The 23,894-nt window shown below is 44.8% G+C and overlaps 1 protein-coding gene across 4 annotated transcripts in view; it reads right to left on the minus strand.

Moving 5' to 3' along the window:
* Window positions 1-23,894, minus strand: part of SH3BP1 (SH3 domain binding protein 1) — a 799,734-nt gene that overhangs the window by 127,191 nt on the left and 648,649 nt on the right. For all 4 annotated transcript variants that reach the window (XM_063941456.1, XM_063941455.1, XM_063941457.1 and 1 more), the window contains 2 exons: window positions 7,013-7,126; window positions 6,829-6,926 (listed from right to left, as the gene is read on the minus strand). In XM_063941456.1, coding sequence (XP_063797526.1) covers window positions 6,829-6,926; window positions 7,013-7,126 — 212 coding nt within the window. The remainder of the gene's footprint in view (window positions 1-6,828; window positions 6,927-7,012; window positions 7,127-23,894) is intronic.

Consider the following 23,894-nt stretch of genomic DNA (forward strand, 5'->3'; position numbering starts at 1 on the left):
AAAGTGTTGGGCTCCTCTATACTGTCCTGTCACATATAGACCTGTGTTCCCATACAGCTCCTCCCTGTAATACACTGTACTGTGCTATATGTGACAGTGCTGGGATCCTCTATACTGTCCTGTCACATATAGACCCGTGTTCCCATACAGCTCTCCTCCCTGTAATACACTGTAATGTGCTATATGTGACAGTGCTGGGGTCCTCTATACTGTCCTGTCACATATAGACCTGTGTTCCCATTCAGCTCTTCTCCCTGTAATACACGGTAATGTGCTATATGTGACAGTGCTGGGATCCTCTATACTGTCCTGTCACATATAGACCTGTGTTCCCATTCAGCTCTCCTCCCTGTAATACACTGTAATGTGCTATATGTGACAGTGCTGGGATCCTCTATACTATCCTGTCACATATAGACCTGTGTTCCCATACAGCTCTCCTCCCTGTAATACACTATAATGTGCTATATGTGACAGTGCTGGGATCCTTTATACTGTCCTGTCACATATAGACCTGTGTTCCCATTCAGCTCTCCTCCCTGTAATACACTGTAATGTGCTATATGTGACAGTGCTGGTATCCTTTATACTGTCCTGTCACATATAGACCCGTGTTCCCATACAGCTCTCCTCCCTGTAATACACTGTAATGTGCTATATGTGACAGTGTTGGGCTCCTTTATACTGTCCTGTCGCATATAGACCTGTGTTCCCATACAGCTCTCCTCCCTGTAATACACTGTAATGTGCTATATGTGACAGTGTTGGTATCCTCTATACTGTCCTGTCACACATAGACCTGTGTTCCCATTCAGCTCTCCTCCCTGTAATACACTATAATGTGCTATATGTGACAGTGCTGGTATCCTCTATACTGTCCTGTCACATATAGACCTGTGTTCCCATACAGCTCTCCTCCCTGGAATACACTGTAATGTGCTATATGTGACAGTGTTGGGCTCCTCTATACTGTCCTGTCACATATAGACCTGTGTTCCCATACAGCTCTCCTCCCTGTAATACACTGTAATGTACTATATGTGACAGTGCTGGGATCCTCTATACTGTCCTGTCACATATAGACCTGTTACCATACATCTCTCCTCCCTGTAATACACTGTAATGTGCTATATGTGACAGTGATGGGATCCTCTATACTGTCCTGTCACATATAGACCCGTGTTCCCATACAGCTCTCCTCCCTGTAATACGCTGTAATGTGCTATATGTGACAGTGCTGGGATCCTTTATACTGTCCTGTCACATATAGACCTGTGTTCCCATACAGCTCTCCTCCCTGTAATACACTGTAATGTGCTATATGTGACAGTGCTGGGATCCTTTATACTGTCCTGTCACATATAGACCTGTGTTCCCATACAGCTCTCCTCCCTATAATACACTGTAATGTGCTATATGTAGTGTTGGGCTCCTCTATACTGTCCTGTCACATATAGACCCGTGTTCCCATATAGCTCTCCTCCCTGTAATATACTGTAATGTGCTATATGTGACAGTTTTGGGCTCCTCTATACTGTCCTGTCACATATAGACCTGTGTTCCCATACAGCTCCTCCCTGTAATACACTGTAATGTGCTATATGTGACAGTGCTGGGGTCCTCTATACTGTCCTGTCACATATAGACCTGTGTTCCCATACATCTCTCCTCCCTGTAATGTGCTATATGTGACAGTGCTGGAATCCTCTATACTGTCCTGTCACATATAGACCTGTGTTCCCATACAGCTCTCCTCCATGTAATACACTGTAATGTGCTATATGTGACAGTGCTGGGATCCTCTATACTGTCCTGTCACATATAGACCCGTGTTCCCATACAGCTCTCCTCCCTGTAATACACTGTAATGTGCTATATGTGACAGTGCTGGGATCCTCTATACTGTCCTGTCACATGTAGACCTGTGTTCCCATACAGCTCTCCTCCCTGTAATACACTGTAATGTGCTATATGTGACAGTGCTGGTATCCTCTATACTGTCCTGTCACATAAAGACCTGTGTTCCCATACAGCTCTCCTCCCTGTAATACACTGTAATGTGCTATATGTGACTGTGCTGGGATCCTCTATACTGTCCTGTCACATATAGACCTGTGTTCCCATACAGCTCTCCTCCCTGTAATACACTAATGTGCTATATGTGACAGTGTTGGTATCCTCTATACTGTCCTGTCACATATAGACCTGTGTTCCCATACAGCTCTCCTCCCTGTAATATACTGTAATGTGCTATATGTGACAGTGCTGGGCTCCTTTATACTGTCCTGTTACATATAGACCTGTGTTCCCATACAGCTCTCCTCCCTGTAATACACTGTAGTGTGCTATATGTGACAGTGCTGGTATCCTCTATACTGTCCTGTCACATATAGACCTGTGTTCCCATACATCTCTCCCTGTAATACACTGTAATGTGCTATATGTGACTGTGCTGGTATCCTCTATACTGTCCTGTCACATATAGACCTGTGTTCCCATACAGCTCTCCTCCCTGTAATACACTGTAGTGTGCTATATGTGACAGTGCTGGGATCCTCTATACCATGGGTCTTCATCCTGTGGCCCTCCAGCTGCTGTGAAACTACACATCCCAGCATGCCCTGCCACAGTTTTGCTATTAAGGTATGCTAAAACTGAGGCAGGGCATGCTGGGATGTGTAGTTCCACAGCAGCTGGAGGGTCGCAGGTTGAAGACCCATGCTCTATACTGTCCTGTCACATATAGACCCGTGTTCCCATACAGCTCTCCTCCCTGTAATACACTGTAATGTGCTATATGTGACAGTGCTGGGATCCTTTATACTGTCCTGTCACATATAGACCTGTGTTACCATACAGCTCTCCTCCCTGTAATACACTGTAATGTGCTATATGTGACAGTGCTGGGATCCTTTATACTGTCCTGTCACATATAGACCTGTGTTACCATACAGCTCTCCTCCCTGTAATACACTGTAATGTGCTATATGTGACAGTGCTGGGCTCCTCTATACTGTCCTGTCACATATAGCCCTGTGTTCCCATACAGCTCTCCTCCCTGTAATACACTGTAATGTGCTATATGTGACAGTGCTGGGATCCTCTATACTGTCCTGTCACATATAGACCTGTGTTACCATACAGCTCTCCTCCCTGTAATATACTGTAATGTGCTATATGTGACAGTGCTGGGCTCCTTTATACTGTCCTGTTACATATAGACCTGTGTTCCCATACAGCTCTCCTCCCTGTAATACACTGTAGTGTGCTATATGTGACAGTGCTGGTATCCTCTATACTGTCCTGTCACATATAGACCTGTGTTCCCATACATCTCTCCCTGTAATACACTGTAATGTGCTATATGTGACTGTGCTGGGCTCCTCTATACTGTCCTGTCACATATAGACCTGTGTTCCCATACAGCTCTCCTCCCTGTAATACACTGTAGTGTGCTATATGTGACAGTGCTGGTATCCTCTATACTGTCCTGTCACATATAGACCTGTGTTCCCATACATCTCTCCCTGTAATACACTGTAATGTGCTATATGTGACTGTGCTGGGCTCCTCTATACTGTCCTGTCACATATAGACCTGTGTTCCCATACAGCTCTCCTTCCTGTAATACACACTAATGTGCTATATGTGACAGTGCTGGGATCCTCTATACTGTCCTGTCACATATAGACCTGTGTTCCCATACAGCTCTCCTCCCTGTAATACACTGTAATGTGCTATATGTGACAGTGCTGGATCCTCTATACTGTCCTGTCACATATAGCCCTGTGTTCCCATACAGCTCTCCTCCCTGTAATACACTGTAATGTGCTATATGTGACAGTGCTGGATCCTCTATACTGTCCTGTCACATATAGACCTGTGTTCCCATACAGCTCTCCTCCCTGTAATATACTGTAATGTGCTATATGTGACAGTGCTGGGCTCCTCTATACTGTCCTGTCACATCTAGACCAGTGTTCCCATACAGCTCTCCTCCCTGTAATACACTGTAATGTACTATATGTGACCGTGCTGGGATCCTCTATACTGTCCTGTCACATATAGACCTGTGTTCCCATACATCTCTCCTCCCTGTAATACAGTGTAATGTGCTATATGTGACAGTGCTGGGATCCTCTATACTGTCCTGTCACATATAGACCTGTGTTCCCATACAGCTCTCCTCCCTGTAATACACTGTAATGTGATATATGTGACTGTGCTGGGCTCCTCTATACTGTCCTGTCACATATAGACCAGTGTTCCCATACAGCTCTCCTCCCTGTAATACACTGTAATGTACTATATGTGACCGTGCTGGGATCCTCTATACTGTCCTGTCACATATAGACCTGTGTTCCCATACATCTCTCCTCCCTGTAATACAGTGTAATGTGCTATATGTGACAGTGCTGGGATCCTCTATACTGTCCTGTCACATATAGACCTGTGTTCCCATACAGCTCTCCTCCCTGTAATACACTGTAATGTGCTATATGTGACAGTGCTGGGATCCTCTATACTGTCCTGTCACATATAGACCTGTGTTCCCATACAGCTCTCCTCCCTGTAATATACTGTAATGTGCTATATGTGACAGTGCTGGGATCCTCTATACTGTCCTGTCACATATAGACCTGTGTTCCCATTCAGCTCTCCTCCCTGTAATACACTGTAATGTGCTATATGTGACAGTGCTGGGCTCCTCTATACTGTCCTGTCACATATAGACCAGTGTTCCCATACAGCTCTCCTCCCTGTAATACACTGTAATGTACTATATGTGACCGTGCTGGGATCCTCTATACTGTCCTGTCACATATAGACCTGTGTTCCCATACATCTCTCCTCCCTGTAATACAGTGTAATGTGCTATATGTGACAGTGCTGGGATCCTCTATACTGTCCTGTCACATATAGACCTGTGTTCCCATACAGCTCTCCTCCCTGTAATACACTGTAATGTGATATGTGACTGTGCTGGGCTCCTCTATACTGTCCTGTCACATATAGACCAGTGTTCCCATACAGCTCTCCTCCCTGTAATACGCTGTAATGTGATATATGTGACTGTGCTGGGCTCCTCTATACTGTCCTGTCACATATAGACCCGTGTTCCCATACAGCTCTCCTCCCTGTAATACACTGTAATGTGCTATATGTGACAGTGCTGGGCTCCTCTATACTGTCCTGTCACATATAGACCCGTGTTCCCATACAGCTCTCCTCCCTGTAATACACTGTAATGTGCTATATGTGACAGGGCTGGGATCCTCTATACTGTCCTGTCACATATAGACCTGTGTTACCATACAGCTCTCCTCCCTGTAATACACTGTAATGTGCTATATGTGACAGTGTTGGATCCTCTATACTGTCCTGTCACATATAGACCTGTGTTACCATACAGCTCTCCTCCCTGTAATACACTGTAATGTGCTATATGTGACAGTGCTGGGATCCTCTATACTGTCCTGTCACATATAGACCTGTGTTCCCATACAGCTCTCCTCCCTGTAATACACTGTAATGTGCTATATGTGACAGTGCTGGGCTCCTCTATACTGTCCTGTCACATATAGACCAGTGTTCCCATACTGCTCTCCTCCCTGTAATACACTGTAATGTACTATATGTGACCGTGCTGGGATCCTCTATACTGTCCTGTCACATATAGACCTGTGTTCCCATACATCTCTCCTCCCTGTAATACAGTGTAATGTGCTATATGTGACAGTGCTGGGCTCCTCTATACTGTCCTGTCACATATAGACCAGTGTTCCCATACAGCTCTCCTCCCTGTAATACACTGTAATGTACAATATGTGACCGTGCTGGGATCCTCTATACTTTCCTGTCACATATAGACCTGTGTTCCCATACATCTCTCCTCCCTGTAATACAGTGTAATGTGCTATATGTGACAGTGCTGGGATCCTCTATACTGTCCTGTCACATATAGACCTGTGTTCCCATACAGCTCTCCTCCCTGTAATACACTGTAATGTGCTATATGTGACAGTGCTGGGATCCTCTATACTGTCCTGTCACATATAGACCTGTGTTCCCATACAGCTCTCCTCCCTGTAATACACTGTAATGTGCTATATGTGACAGTGCTGGGATCCTCTATACTGTCCTGTCACATATAGACCCATGTTCCCATACAGCTCTCCTCCCTGTAATACGCTGTAATGTGATATATGTGACTGTGCTGGGCTCCTCTATACTGTCCTGTCACATATAGACCTGTGTTACCATACAGCTTTCCTCCCTGTAATACACTGTAATGTGCTATATGTGACAGTGTTGGATCCTCTATACTGTCCTGTCACATATAGACCTGTGTTACCATACAGCTCTCCTCCCTGTAATACACTGTAATGTGCTATATTTGACAGTGCTGGGATCCTCTATACTGTCCTGTCACATATAGACCCGTGTTCCCATACAGCTCTCCTCCCTGTAATACACTGTAATGTGCTATATGTGACAGTGCTGGGCTCCTCTATACTGTCCTGTCACATATAGACCTGTGTTCCCATACAGCTCTCCTCCCTGTAATACACTGTAATGTGCTATATGTGACAGTGCTGGGATCCTCTATACTGTCCTGTCACATATAGACCTGTGTTCCCATACAGCTCTCCTCCCTGTAATACACTAATGTATTTCGGTGTGATATTCCTAGGTGCCGTCAGATTGATTGTGTACCCGGCTTATGATGTTACACTACAGTTGGAGTATTTCGTGTATGATGTTACACTACAGTTGGAGTATTTCGGTGTGATGTTTCTAGGTGCCGGCAGCTGCCGCTGGTCTCACCTCCGGGGAAGACTTCTGAAGCGCAGGTAATCAAACCTTCAACCACGCTGACCACCAGTATAGGAAAAGCAGAGGCTATGTCCAGCACGGATGGGTCTCTGAAATGAGGTAGGGATCAGGATCAATATACAGAGGGACAAGCACTATACGGGTTATATTGTTCCATACATACATACATACATACCCATCACTTCTGGCCCATAAAAGGTTGGGACCGAGCACAATCGCTATATTGCTTGGCGTCATTTTGTTTACTTCTTGGTGTTCTGCCAGCATTGCCAGAAACTTTATTACGTATCTAAGTAATATGATGAAAGACAGGAAGATGTGTGTGATACAAAACCCTCTGATACTTCACAACCCATACAATAAGCCAGGTGTCCAGCACAGATTATCTGCCAGGTAGGTGTCACTGAGGAAGGGTCGGAGGCTGCGCCGTGTTGGAGCCATTGGCTGGGATATAATGGGAGCTGATAACGGCAAAATGTCCGGTGTTTGTGGCTATAGCTGCAACATCAGGCATCTTGCAAAGTCGGCTAATGTATATGCGGCCGCAAACCGGATATTTCAGATGCTTTCAGCTCTAAGGTAGAGAGACCGATAAATAGTTGATTCCGTTGTTTTGCCCATGGTAAGTATACAACTCAGCCGATGTAATAAGGTCCGATGTTCCAAGTCAGACACAAAATAGCTCTAAAACTCTGTAAGAACTTAGAGGTGTTTTTGGTGAGTTGGTTAAAAGTCACTTTTCAGGTAATAAATAAAACTGTACAATACATTCTGACACAAACAAACTTTGATCTCTAAAAATATTCTGTGTAGTTCACGAAGCAAAACAATGCGGATCGGACGCACAAACAGCTCCTGGTGTATAAAATGACATGCAGCATGCCTATAGTCTGTGTGTAACTGTATCTGCATACAGAATGTTATGATACAAGGTATAGAAACATAGAAACATAGAATGTGACGGCAGATAAGAACCAATTGGCCCATCTAGTCTGCCCATTTTTTTTTTATCCTTTTGGTAATCTCAACCCTCTTTGAACCTTAATTCCTTGTAAGGATATTCACATGCTGATACTGTCGCAATCAGGGCCGCCATCAAGGGGTGCTCTGGGTACATCTGTCCCGGGCCGGACCACTGACAGAGTGGAGGGCCTGGGCTGCTCGTACTTCCGCCAGGACTATCCACGGCCCCTGCTGCTAGTACTCCTTTGTATCGGCGGTATTGCCTGAGGCCGCCGATATTCTCAAATACCCTGCGCCACTTCCCTTCTCCCGTCATCGCTGGGCCACGGGCTTCTGCCCGCCGCAGATCCAAGCAAGCTGCAGCAAAGATCCCTGCCAGCTTGTTGTTCAATAACGTTATTGTAGGATGCGGCGTCATGCCATGATGTCACGCCAATGAAGAGAAGAGGAGCCGCCACACCAGCTCAGGAGCAGACAGAGTGGGGGAGAGGAAGATGGATTCTCTCAGCGAGGGGTATGTACGTATATTTATGTAACTGTTGCGAGAGGCAGAAGCGGGCTTGGCTGTCATTAATACCCCAATAGAGGACTGGAGGAGGACACGGCACATAGGAGTCCTCTATGTGCAGCACTGTCTAACTGAAATAGAGGGAGGGGGTCCCTACAATCTCTGGTGGCAGTTACACAACGACTATACCCATCTGAATCAGCAGCAGCTGCTAGTGCGTCCTGGAGGACTGCGGATTATTTAGGGTGTGCTGCTTCGAGAGGGCAATGGGTGACTTTCTCTGACACTGTGGTCTTCCTATACTAAAAGAGGCATTCCGGATGTCTTCTAGTGTAAATCCCTCGGCACTGATACGCAGAAGCCGGGAAATAGGCGCATACCATTACACTGGCAGAGATCCGGGAAATAGACGCATACCATTACACTGGCAGAGTTCCGGGAAATAGACGCATACCATCACATTGGCAGAGTTCCAGGAAATAGACGCATACCATTACACTGGCAGAGATCCGGGAAATAGACGCATACCATTACATTGGCAGAGTTCCAGGAAATAGACGCATACCATCACATTGGCAGAGTTCCAGGAAATAGACGCATACCATTACACTGGCAGAGATCCGGGAAATAGACGCATACCATTACACTGGCAGAGATCCGGGAAATAGACGCATACCATTACACTGGCAGAGTTCCGGGAAATAGACGCATACCATTACACTGGCAGAGATCCGGAAAATAGGCGCATACCATTACACTGGCAGAGATCCGGGAAATAGACGCATACCATTACACTGGCAGAGATCCGGGAAATAGACGCATACCATTACACTGGCAGAGACCCGGGAAATAGACGCATACCATTACATTGGCAGAGATCCGGGAAATAGGCGCATACCATTACACTGGCAGAGATCCGGGAAATAGACGCATACCATTACACTGGCAGAGATCCGGGAAATAGACGCATACCATTACACTGGCAGAGATCCGGGAAATAGACGCATACCATTACACTGGCAGAGATCCGGGAAATAGACGCATACCATTACACTGGCAAAGATCCGGGAAATAGACGCATACCATTACACTGGCAGAGTTCCGGGAAATAGACGCATACCATTACACTGGCAGAGATCCGGGAAATAGACGCATACCATTACACTGGCAGAGATCCGGGAAATAGACGCATACCATTACACTGGCAGAGATCCGGGAAATAGACGCATACCATTACACCGGCAGAGATACGGGAAATAGACGCATACCATTACACCGGCAGAGATACAGGAAATAGACGCATACCATTACACCGGCAAAGATCCGGGAAATAGACGCATACCATTACACCGGCAGAGATCCGGGAAATAGACGCATACCATTACACTGGCAGAGATCCGGGAAATAGACGCATACCATTACACTGGCAGAGATCCGGGAAATAGACGCATACCATTACACTGGCAGAGATCCGGGAAATAGACGCATACCATTACACTGGCAGAGATCCGGGAAATAGGCGCATACCATTACACTGGCAGAGATCCGGGAAATAGGCGCATACCATTACACTGGCAGAGATCCGGGAAATAGACGCATACCATTACACTGGCAGAGATCCGGGAAATAGACGCATACCATTACACTGGCAGAGATCCGGGAAATAGACGCATACCATTACACTGGCAGAGTTCCGGGAAATAGACGCATACCATTACACTGGCAGAGTTCCGGGAAATAGACGCATACCATTACACTGGCAGAGATCCGGGAAATAGGCGCATGCCATTACACTGGCAGAGATCCGGGAAATAGACGCATACCATTACACTGGCGGAGATCCGGGAAATAGGCGCATGCCATTACACTGGCAGAGATCCGGGAAATAGACGCATACCATTACACTGGCAGATATCCGGGAAATAGACGCATACCATTACACTGGCAGAGTTCCGGGAAATAGACGCATACCATTACACTGGCAGAGATCCGGGAAATAGACGCATACCATTACACTGGCAGAGATCCGGGAAATAGACGCATACCATTACACTGGCAGAGTTCCGGGAAATAGACGCATACCATTACACTGGCAGAGATCCGGGAAATAGACGCATACCATTACACTGGCAGAGATCCGGGAAATAGACGCATACCATTACACTGGCAGAGATCCGGGAAATAGACGCATACCATTACATTGCAGAGTTCCGGGAAATAGACGCATACCATTACACTGGCAGAGATCCGGGAAATAGACGCATACCATTACACTGGCAGATATCCGGGAAATAGACGCATACCATTACACTGGCAGAGTTCCGGGAAATAGACGCATACCATTACACTGGCAGAGATACGGGAAATAGACGCATACCATTACACTGGCAGAGTTCCGGGAAATAGACGCATACCATTACACTGGCAGAGATACGGGAAATAGACGCATACCATTACATTGGCAGAGATACGGGAAATAGACACATACCATTACACTGGCAGAGATCCAGGAAATAGACGCATACCATTACACTGGCAGAGATCCGGGAAATAGACGCATACCATTACACTGGCAGAGATCCGGGAAATAGACGCATACCATTACACTGGCAGATATCCGGGAAATAGACGCATACCATTACACTGGCAGAGTTCCGGGAAATAGACGCATACCATTACACTGGCAGAGATACGGGAAATAGACGCATACCATTACATTGGCAGAGATCCGGGAAATAGACACATACCATTACACTGGCAGAGATCCAGGAAATAGACGCATACCATTACACTGGCAGAGATCCGGGAAATAGACGCATACCATTACACTGGCAGAGATACGGGAAATAGACGCATACCATTACATTGGCAGAGATCCGGGAAATAGACGCATACCATTACACTGGCAGAGATCCGGGAAATAGATGCATACCATTACACTGGCAGAGATCCGGGAAATAGACGCATACCATTACACTGGCAGAGTTCCGGGAAATAGGCGCATACCATTACACTGGCAGAGATCCGGGAAATAGACGCATACCATTACACTGGCAGAGATCCGGGAAATAGACGCATACCATTACACTGGCAGAGTTCCGGGAAATAGACGCATACCATTACACTGGCAGAGATACGGGAAATAGACGCATACCATTACACTGGCAGAGTTCCGGGAAATAGGCGCATACCATTACACTGGCAGAGATCCGGGAAATAGACGCATACCATTACACTGGCAGAGATCCGGGAAATAGACGCATACCATTACACTGGCAGAGTTCCGGGAAATAGACGCATACCATTACACTGGCAGAGATACGGGAAATAGACGCATACCATTACACTGGCAGAGATACGGGAAATAGGCGCATACCATTACACTGGCAGAGATCCGGGAAATAGACGCACATTTATAATGCCCGATATAATGCGGTCATTTTCCGGGCGGCATAATCAGCTTCCATTACATCCAGGCCATTGGCTCTAACACAGATCCCAGAGTAACTGAGGTGCATGATGCAAAGTACCGGTGTCCTGCGCCATTTGTGGGAGGGGCGGGGGCAGTGACGGCAGCAGTTTCACAAAACAGAGAATTCCTGGCCTCCTGGTCGGAGCTGTGACACCCGGCGTGCCTGAACCCTAAGACGCAGCACTGGACACACATGCTGCATTACCATACGATTCTCTGCCACCCACATGTGAATCAGCCCCAGTGTTCTGTGTCCCAGTACACACCAGTGAGGAACTGCGCCTGTGCGGGGAGATACTCCATAACGCGCAGGATCTTCATTATATGTGGGGGCAATACTGACAGTAGGCTGCAGAAATGATGTACGCAAGATTTAGCAATTATCTAATGTATAATAAATGTATTCATATATTGGGAAAACGTATCTAATACTACATCCGGGGTGACACAGTAAGGGATACTGAAGAGCCCAGATTTGTTCTAAAACTACATGCTGTAGTACAGTACAGAGGATAGTGACGTCAGGTACATGCTGTAGTACAGTACAGAGGATAGTGACGTCAGGTACATGCTGTAGTACAGTACAGAGGATAGTGACGTCAGGTACATGCTGTAGTACAGTACAGAGGATAGTGTCAGGTGCATGCTGTAGTACAGTACAGTGGATAGTGACGTCAGGTACGTGCTGTAGTACAGTACAGAGGATAGTGACGTCAGGTACATGCTGTAGTACAGTACAGAGGATAGTGACGTCAGGTACGTGCTGTAGCACAGTACAGAGGATAGTGACGTCAGGTACGTGCTGTAGCACAGTACAGAGGATAGTGACGTCAGGTACGTGCTGTAGTACAGTACAGAGGATAGTGACGTCAGGTACGTGCTGTAGTACAGTACAGTGGATAGTGACGTCAGGTACATGCTGTAGTACAGTACAGTGGATAGTGACGTCAGGTACATGCTGTAGTACAGTACAGAGGATAGTGACGTCAGGTACATGCTGTAGTACAGTACAGTGGATAGTGACGTCAGGTACATGCTGTAGTACAGAGCAGTGGATAGTGACGTCAGGTACATGCTGTAGTACAGTACAGAGGATAGTGACGTCAGGTACATGCTGTAGTACAGTACAGTGGATAGTGACGTCAGGTACATGCTGTAGTACAGTACAGTGGATAGTGTCAGGTACATGCTGTAGTACAGTACAGAGGATAGTGACGTCAGGTACATGCTGTAGTACAGTACAGAGGATAGTGACGTCAGGTACATGCTGTAGTACAGTACAGAGGATAGTGACGTCAGGTACATGCTGTAGTACAGTACAGAGGATAGTGACGTCAGGTACGTGCTGTAGTACAGTACAGAGGATAGTGACGTCAGGTACGTGCTGTAGTACAGTACAGAGGATAGTGACGTCAGGTACGTGCTGTAGTACAGTACAGAGGATAGTGACGTCAGGTACGTGCTGTAGTACAGTACAGAGGATAGTGACGTCAGGTACATGCTGTAGTACAGTACAGAGGATAGTGACGTCAGGTACATGCTGTAGTACAGTACAGAGGATAGTGACGTCAGGTACATGCTGTAGTACAGTACAGAGGATAGTGACGTCAGGTACATGCTGTAGTACAGTACAGAGGATAGTGTCGTCAGGTACATGCTGTAGTACAGTACAGAGGATAGTGACGTCAGGTACATGCTGTAGTACAGTACAGAGGATAGTGACGTCAGGTACATGCTGTAGTACAGTACAGTGGATAGTGACGTCAGGTACATGCTGTAGTACAGTACAGAGGATAGTGACGTCAGGTACATGCTGTAGTACAGTACAGTGGATAGTGACGTCAGGTACATGCTGTAGTACAGTACAGTGGATAGTGACGTCAGGTACATGCTGTAGTACAGTACAGAGGATAGTGACGTCAGGTACATGCTGTAGTACAGTACAGAGGATAGTGACGTCAGGTACATGCTGTAGTACAGTACAGAGGATAGTGACGTCAGGTACATGCTGTAGTACAGTACAGAGGATAGTGACGTCAGGTACATGCTGTAGTACAGTACAGAGGATAGTGACGTCAGGTACATGCTGTAGTACAGTACAGTGGATAGTGACGTCAGGTACATGCTGTAGTACAGAGCAGAGGATAGTGACGTCAGGTACATGCTGTAGTACAGTACAGTGGATAGTGACGTCAGGTACATGCTGTAGTACAGTACAGAGGATAGTGTCAGGTACATGCTGTAGTACAGTACAGAGGATAGTGACGTCAGGTACATGCTGTAGTACAGTACAGAGGATAGTGACGTCAGGTACATGCTGTAGTACAGTACAGAGGATAGTGACGTCAGGTACATGCTGTAGTACAGTACAGAGGATAGTGACGTCAGGTACATGCTGTAGTACAGTACAGAGGATAGTGACGTCAGGTACATGCTGTAGTACAGTACAGAGGATAGTGACGTCAGGTACATGCTGTAGTACAGTACAGTGGATAGTGACGTCAGGTACATGCTGTAGTACAGTACAGAGGATAGTGTCAGGTACATGCTGTAGTACAGTACAGTGGATAGTGTCAGGTGCATGCTGTAGTACAGTACAGAGGATAGTGTCAGGTACATGCTGTAGTACAGTACAGAGGATAGTGTCAGGTACATGCTGTAGTACAGTACAGTGGATAGTGTCAGGTGCATGCTGTAGTACAGTACAGAGGATAGTGACGTCAGGTACATGCTGTAGTACAGTACAGAGGATAGTGACGTCAGGTACATGCTGTAGTACAGTACAGAGGATAGTGACGTCAGGTACATGCTGTAGTACAGTACAGTGGATAGTGACGTCAGGTACATGCTGTAGTACAGTACAGAGGATAGTGACGTCAGGTACATGCTGTAGTACAGTACAGAGGATAGTGACGTCAGGTACATGCTGTAGTACAGTACAGTGGATAGTGTCGTCAGGTACATGCTGTAGTACAGTACAGTGGATAGTGTCAGGTACATGCTGTAGTACAGTACAGAGGATAGTGACGTCAGGTACATGCTGTAGTACAGTACAGAGGATAGTGACGTCAGGTACATGCTGTAGTACAGTACAGAGGATAGTGACGTCAGGTACATGCTGTAGTACAGTACAGTGGATAGTGACGTCAGGTACATGCTGTAGTACAGTACAGTGGATAGTGTCAGGTACATGCTGTAGTACAGTACAGAGGATAGTGACGTCAGGTGCATGCTGTAGTACAGTACAGTGGATAGTGACGTCAGGTACATGCTGTAGTACAGTACAGAGGATAGTGACGTCAGGTACATGCTGTAGTACAGTACAGAGGATAGTGACGTCAGGTACATGCTGTAGTACAGTACAGAGGATAGTGACGTCAGGTACATGTTGTAGTACAGTACAGAGGATAGTGACGTCAGGTACATGCTGTAGTACAGTACAGAGGATAGTGACGTCAGGTACATGCTGTAGTACAGTACAGAGGATAGTGACGTCAGGTACATGCTGTAGTACAGTACAGTGGATAGTGACGTCAGGTACATGCTGTAGTACAGTACAGAGGATAGTGACGTCAGGTACATGCTGTAGTACAGTACAGAGGATAGTGACGTCAGGTACATGCTGTAGTACAGTACAGAGGATAGTGACGTCAGGTACATGCTGTAGTACAGTACAGTGGATAGTGACGTCAGGTACATGCTGTAGTACAGTACAGAGGATAGTGACGTCAGGTACATGCTGTAGTACAGAGCAGAGGATAGTGACGTCAGGTACATGCTGTAGTATAGTACAGAGGATAGTGACGTCAGGTACATGCTGTAGTACAGTACAGAGGATAGTGACGTCAGGTACATGCTGTAGTACAGTACAGTGGATAGTGACGTCAGGTACATGCTGTAGTACAGTACAGTGGATAGTGACGTCAGGTACATGCTGTAGTACAGTACAGAGGATAGTGACGTCAGGTACATGCTGTAGTACAGCGCAGAGGATAGTGACGTCAGGTACATGCTGTAGTACAGTACAGTGGATAGTGACGTCAGGTACATGCTGTAGTACAGTACAGTGGATAGTGACGTCAGGTACATGCTGTAGTACAGTACAGTGGATAGTGACGTCAGGTACATGCTGTAGTACAGTACAGTGGATAGTGACGTCAGGTACATGCTGTAGTACAGAGCAGAGGATAGTGACGTCAGGTACATGCTGTAGTACAGTACAGTGGATAGTGACGTCAGGTACATGCTGTAGTACAGTACAGAGGATAGTGACGTCAGGTACATGCTGTAGTACAGTACAGAGGATAGTGACGTCAGGTACATGCTGTAGTACAGTACAGTGGATAGTGACGTCAGGTGCATGCTGTAGTACAGTACAGAGGATAGTGACGTCAGGTACATGCTGTAGTACAGGACAGAGAATAGTGACGTCAGGTACATGCTGTAGTACAGTACAGAGAATAGTGACGTCAGGTACATGCTGTAGTACAGCGCAGTGGATAGTGTCGTCAGGTGCGTGCTGTAGTACAGCGCAGTAGATAGTGTCAGGTGCATGCTGTAATACAGCGCAGTGTGACATCATCTCACTGCTCCCCTGTAGTATATCAGTGCTATCATCTCACTGCTCCCCTGTAGTATATCAGTACTATCATCTCACTGCTCCCCTGTAGTATATCAGTAATATCATCTCACTGCTCCCCTGTAGTATATCAGTAATATCATCTCACTGCTCCCCTGTAGTATATCAGTAATATCATCTCACTGCTCCCCTGTAGTATATCAGTAATATCATCTCACTGCTCCCCTGTAGTATATCAGTACTATCATCTCACTGCTCTCCTGTAGTATATCAGTGACATCATCTCACTGCTCCCCTGTAGTATATCAGTAATATCATCTCACTGCTCCCCTGTAGTATATCAGTGACATCATCTCACTGCTCCCCTGTAGTATATCAGTAATATCATCTCACTGCTCCCCTGTAGTATATCAGTAATATCATCTCACTGCTCCCCTGTAGTATATCAGTAATATCATCTCACTGCTCCCCTGTAGTATATCAGTAATATAATCTCCCTGCTCCCCTGTAGTATATCAGTAATATAATCTCCCTGCTCCCCTGTAGTATATCAGTAATATCATCTCACTGCTCCGCTGTAGTATATCAGTAATATAATCTCCCTGCTCCCCTGTAGTATATCAGTAATATCATCTCACTGCTCCCCTGTAGTATATCAGTGATATCATCTCACTGCTCCCCTGTAGTATATCACTAATATCATCTCACTGCTCCCCTGTAGTATATCAGTAATATCATCTCACTGCTCCCCTGTAGTATATCAGTAATCTCATCTCACTGCTCCCCTGTAGTATATCAGTGATCTCATCTCACTGCTCCCCTGTAGTATATCAGTAATATCATCTCACTGCTCCCCTGTAGTATATCAGTGATCTCATCTCACTGCTCCCCTGTAGTATATCAGTAATATCATCTCACTGCTCCCCTGTAGTATATCAGTAATCTCATCTCACTGCTCCCCTGTAGTATATCAGTAATATCATCTCACTGCTCCCCTGTAGTATATCAGTAATCTCATCTCACTGCTCCCCTGTAGTATATCAGTAATATCATCTCACTGCTCCCCTGTAGTATATCAGTAATATCATCTCACTGCTCCCCTGTAGTATATCAGTAATATCATCTCACTGCTCCCCTGTAGTATATCAGTAATATCATCTCACTGCTCCCCTGTAGTATATCAGTAATATCATCTCACTGCTCCCCTGTAGTATATCACTAATATCATCTCACTGCTCCCCTGTAGTATATCAGTAATATCATCTCACTGCTCCCCTGTAGTATATCAGTAATATAATCTCCCTGCTCCCCTGTAGTATATCAGTAATATCATCTCACTGCTCCCCTGTAGTATATCAGTAATATCATCTCACTGCTTCCCTGTAGTATATCAGTAATATAATCTCCCTGCTCCCCTGTAGTATATCAGTGCTATCATCTCACTGCTCCCCTGTAGTATATCAGTAATATCATCTCACTGCTCCCCTGTAGTATATCAGTAATATAATCTCCCTGCTCCCCTGTAGTATATCAGTAATATCATCTCACTGCTCCCCTGTAGTATATCAGTAATATCATCTCACTGCTCCCCTGTAGTATATCAGTAATATCATCTCACTGCTCCCCTGTAGTATATCAGTAATATCATCTCACTGCTCCCCTGTAGTATATCAGTAATATCATCTCACTGCTCCCCTGTAGTATATCAGTAATATCATCTCACTGCTCCCCTGTAGTATATCAGTGATCTCATCTCACTGCTCCCCTGTAGTATATCAGTAATATCATCTCACTGCTCCCCTGTAGTATATCAGTAATATCATCTCACTGCTCCCCTGTAGTATATCAGTAATATCATCTCACTGCTCCCCTGTAGTATATCAGTGATATCATCTCACTGCTCCCCTGTAGTATATCACTAATATCATCTCAATGCTCCCCTGTAGTATATCAGTAATATCATCTCACTGCTCCCCTGTAGTATATCAGTAATATCATCTCACTGCTCCCCTGTAGTATATCAGTAATCTCATCTCACTGCTCCCCTGTAGTATATCAGTAATATCATCTCACTGCTCCCCTTGTAGTATATCAGTGATCTCATCTCACTGCTCCCCTGTAGTATATCAGTAATATCATCTCACTGCTCCCCTGTAGTATATCAGTGATCTCATCTCACTGCTCCCCTGTAGTATATCAGTGCTATCATCTCACTGCTCCCCTGTAGTATATCAGTAATATCATCTCACTGCTCCCCTGTAGTATATCAGTAATATCATCTCACTGCTCCCCTGTAGTATATCAGTAATCTCATCTCACTGCTCCCCTGTAGTATATCAGTAATATCATCTCACTGCTCCCTTGTAGTATATCAGTGATCTCATCTCACTGCTCCCCTGTAGTATATCAGTAATATCATCTCACTGCTCCCCTGTAGTATATCAGTGATCTCATCTCACTGCTCCCCTGTAGTATATCAGTGCTATCATCTCACTGCTCCCCTGTAGTATATCAGTAATATCATCTCACTGCTCCCCTGTAGTATATCACTAATATCATCTCACTGCTCCCCTGTAGTATATCAGTGATCTCATCTCACTGCTCCCCTGTAGTATAAATATCATCTCACTGCTCCCCTGTAGTATATCAGTAATATCATCTCCCTGCTCCCCTGTAGTATATCACTAATATCATCTCACTGCTCCCTGTAGTATATCAGTAATATCATCTCACTGCTCCCCTGTAGTATATCAGTAATATCATCTCACTGCTCCCCAGTAGTATATCAGTAATATCATCTCACTGCTCCCCTGTAGTATATCAGTAATATCATCTCACTGCTCCCCTGTAGTATATCACTAATATCATCTCACTGCTCCCCTGTAGTATATCACTAATATCATCTCACTGCTCCCTGTAGTATATCAGTAATATCATCTCACTGCTCCCCTGTAGTATATCAGTGATCTCATCTCACTGCTCCCCTGTAGTATATCAGTGATCTCATCTCACTGCTCCCCTGTAGTATATCAGTAATATCATCTCACTGCTCCCCTGTAGTATATCAGTGATCTCATCTCACTGCTCCCCTGTAGTATATCAGTAATATCATCTCACTGCTCCCCTGTAGTATATCAGTAATATCATCTCACTGCTCCCCTGTAGTATATCAGTAATATCATCTCACTGCTCCCCTGTAGTATATCAGTAATATCATCTCACTGCTCCCCTGTAGTATATCAGTAATATCATCTCACTGCTCCCCTGTAGTATATCAGTAATATCATCTCACTGCTCCCCTGTAGTATATCAGTAATATCATCTCACTGCTCCCCTGTAGTATATCAGTAATATCATCTCACTGCTCCCCTGTAGTATATCACTAATATCATCTCACTGCTCCCCTGTAGTATATCAGTAATATCATCTCACTGCTCCCCTGTAGTATATCAGTACTATCATCTCACTGCTCCCCTGTAGTATATCAGTAATATCATCTCACTGCTCCCCTGTAGTATATCAGTAATATCATCTCACTGCTCCCCTGTAGTATATCAGTACTATCATCTCACTGCTCCCTGTAGTATATCAGTAATATCATCTCACTGCTCCCCTGTAGTATATCAGTAATATCATCTCACTGCTCCCCTGTAGTATATCAGTAATCTCATCTCACTGCTCCCCTGTAGTATATCAGTAATATCATCTCACTGCTCCCTGTAGTATATCAGTAATATCATCTCACTGCTCCCCTGTAGTATATCAGTAATATCATCTCACTGCTCCCCTGTAGTATATCAGTAATCTCATCTCACTGCTCCCCTGTAGTATATCAGTAATATCATCTCACTGCTCCCCTGTAGTATATCAGTAATATCATCTCACTGCTCCCCTGTAGTATATCAGTACTATCATCTCACTGCTCTCCTGTAGTATATCAGTAATATCATCTCACTGCTCCCCTGTAGTATATCAGTGCTATCATCTCACTGCTCCCCTGTAGTATATCAGTAATATCATCTCACTGCTCCCCTGTAGTATATCAGTAATATCATCTCACTGCTCCCCTGTAGTATATCAGTAATATCATCTCACTGCTCCCCTGTAGTATATCAGTAATCTCATCTCACTGCTCCCCTGTAGTATATCAGTGATCTCATCTCACTGCTCCCCTGTAGTATATCAGTAATATCATCTCACTGCTCCCCTGTAGTATATCAGTGATCTCATCTCACTGCTCCCCTGTAGTATATCAGTAATATCATCTCACTGCTCCCCTGTAGTATATCAGTAATATCATCTCACTGCTCCCCTGTAGTATATCAGTAATATCATCTCACTGCTCCCCTGTAGTATATCAGTAATATCATCTCACTGCTCCCCTGTAGTATATCAGTAATATCATCTCACTGCTCCCCTGTAGTATATCAGTAATATCATCTCACTGCTCCCCTGTAGTATATCAGTAATATCATCTCACTGCTCCCCTGTAGTATATCACTAATATCATCTCACTGCTCCCCTGTAGTATATCACTAATATCATCTCACTGCTCCCCTGTAGTATATCACTAATATCATCTCACTGCTCCCCTGTAGTATATCAGTAATATCATCTCACTGCTCCCCTGTAGTATATCAGTAATATAATCTCCCTGCTCCCCTGTAGTATATCAGTAATATCATCTCACTGCTCCCCTGTAGTATATCAGTAATATCATCTCACTGCTTCCCTGTAGTATATCAGTGACCTCATCTCACTGCTCCCCTGTAGTATATCAGTGATCTCATCTCACTGCTCCCCTGTAGTATATCAGTAATATCATCTCACTGCTCCCCTGTAGTATATCAGTAATATCATCTCACTGCTCCCCTGTAGTATATCAGTAATATCATCTCACTGCTCCCCTGTAGTATATCAGTAATATCATCTCACTGCTCCCCTGTAGTATATCAGTGATCTCATCTCACTGCTCCCCTGTAGTATATCAGTAATATCATCTCACTGCTCCCCTGTAGTATATCAGTGATCTCATCTCACTGCTCCCCTGTAGTATATCAGTGATCTCATCTCACTGCTCCCCTGTAGTATATCAGTGATCTCATCTCACTGCTCCCCTGTAGTATATCAGTACTATCATCTCACTGCTCCCCTGTAGTATATCAGTAATATCATCTCACTGCTCCCCTGTAGTATATCAGTAATATCATCTCACTGCTCCCCTGTAGTATATCAGTAATATCATCTCACTGCTCCCCTGTAGTATATCAGTGATCTCATCTCACTGCTCCCCTGTAGTATATCAGTAATATCATCTCACTGCTCCCCTGTAGTATATCAGTAATATCATCTCACTGCTCCCCTGTAGTATATCAGTGACATCATCTCACTGCTCCCCTGTAGTATATCAGTAATATCATCTCACTGCTCCCCTGTAGTATATCAGTAATATCATCTCACTGCTCCCCTGTAGTATATCAGTAATATCATCTCACTGCTCCCCTGTAGTATATCAGTAATATCATCTCACTGCTCCCCTGTAGTATATCAGTGACATCATCTCACTGCTCCCCTGTAGTATATCAGTGATCTCATCTCACTGCTCCCCTGTAGTATATCAGTAATATCATCTCACTGCTCCCCTGTAGTATATCAGTAATATCATATCACTGCTCCCCTGTAGTATATCAGTAATATCATCTCACTGCTCCCCTGTAGTATATCAGTGACATCATCTCACTGCTCCCCTGTAGTATATCAGTAATATCATCTCACTGCTCCCCTGTAGTATATCAGTGACATCATCTCACTGCTCCCCTGTAGTATATCAGTAATATCATCTCACTGCTCCCCTGTAGTATATCAGTAATATCATATCACTGCTCCCCTGTAGTATATCAGTAATATCATCTCACTGCTCCCCTGTAGTATATCAGTAATATCATCTCACTGCTCTCCTGTAGTATATCAGTAATATCATCTCACTGCTCCCCTGTAGTATATCAGTAATCTCATCTCACTGCTCCCCTGTAGTATATCAGTAATATCATCTCACTGCTCCCCTGTAGTATATCAGTAATATCATATCACTGCTCCCCTGTAGTATATCAGTAATATCATCTCACTGCTCCCCTGTAGTATATCAGTGACATCATCTCACTGCTCCCCTGTAGTATATCAGTAATATCATCTCACTGCTCCCCTGTAGTATATCAGTGACATCATCTCACTGCTCCCCTGTAGTATATCAGTAATATCATCTCACTGCTCCCCTGTAGTATATCAGTAATATCATATCACTGCTCCCCTGTAGTATATCAGTAATATCATCTCACTGCTCCCCTGTAGTATATCAGTAATATCATCTCACTGCTCTCCTGTAGTATATCAGTAATATCATCTCACTGCTCCCCTGTAGTATATCAGTGATCTCATCTCACTGCTCCCCTGTAGTATATCAGTAATATCATCTCACTGCTCCCCTGTAGTATATCAGTAATATCATCTCACTGCTCCCCTGTAGTATATCAGTAATATCATCTCACTGCTCCCCTGTAGTATATCAGTAATATCATCTCACTGCTCCCCTGTAGTATATCAGTAATATCATCACACTGCTCCCCTGTAGTATATCAGTAATATCATCTCACTGCTCCCCTGTAGTATATCAGTGCTATCATCTCACTGCTCCCCTGTAGTATATCAGTGCTATCATCTCACTGCTCCCCTGTAGTATATCAGTGACACCATCTCACTGCTCCCCTGTAGTATATCAGTGACATCATCTCACTGCTCTCCTGTAGTATATCAGTAATATCATCTCACTGCTCCCCTGTAGTATATCAGTGATATCATCTCACTGCTCCCCTGTAGTATATCAGTAATATCATCTCCCTGCTCCCCTGTAGTATATCAGTACTATCATCTCACTGCTCCCCTGTAGTATATCAGTAATATCATCTCACTGCTCCCCTGTAGTATATCAGTAATATCATCTCCCTGCTCCCCTGTAGTATATCAGTACTATCATCTCACTGCTCCCCTGTAGTATATCAGTAATATCATCTCACTGCTCCCCTGTAGTATATCAGTGCTATCATCTCACTGCTCCCCTGTAGTATATCAGTAATATCATCTCACTGCTCCCCTGTAGTATATCAGTAATATCATCTCACTGCTCCCCTGTAGTATATCACTAATATCATCTCACTGCTCCCCTGTAGTATATCCGTAATATCATCTCACTGCTCCCCTGTAGTATATCAGTAATATCATCTCACTGCTCCCCTGTAGTATATCAGTAATATCATCTCACTGCTCCCCTGTAGTATATCAGTGATCTCATCTCACTGCTCCCCTGTAGTATATCAGTGATCTCATCTCACTGCTCCCCTGTAGTATATCAGTAATATCATCTCACTGCTCCCCTGTAGTATATCAGTAATATCATCTCACTGCTCCCCTGTAGTATATCAGTAATCTCATCTCACTGCTCCCCTGTAGTATATCAGTAATATCATCTCACTGCTCCCCTG

The sequence above is a fragment of the Pseudophryne corroboree genome, chromosome 9 (genome assembly GCF_028390025.1).
Source record: "Pseudophryne corroboree isolate aPseCor3 chromosome 9, aPseCor3.hap2, whole genome shotgun sequence".
Lineage (NCBI taxonomy): Eukaryota > Metazoa > Chordata > Amphibia > Anura > Myobatrachidae > Pseudophryne > Pseudophryne corroboree.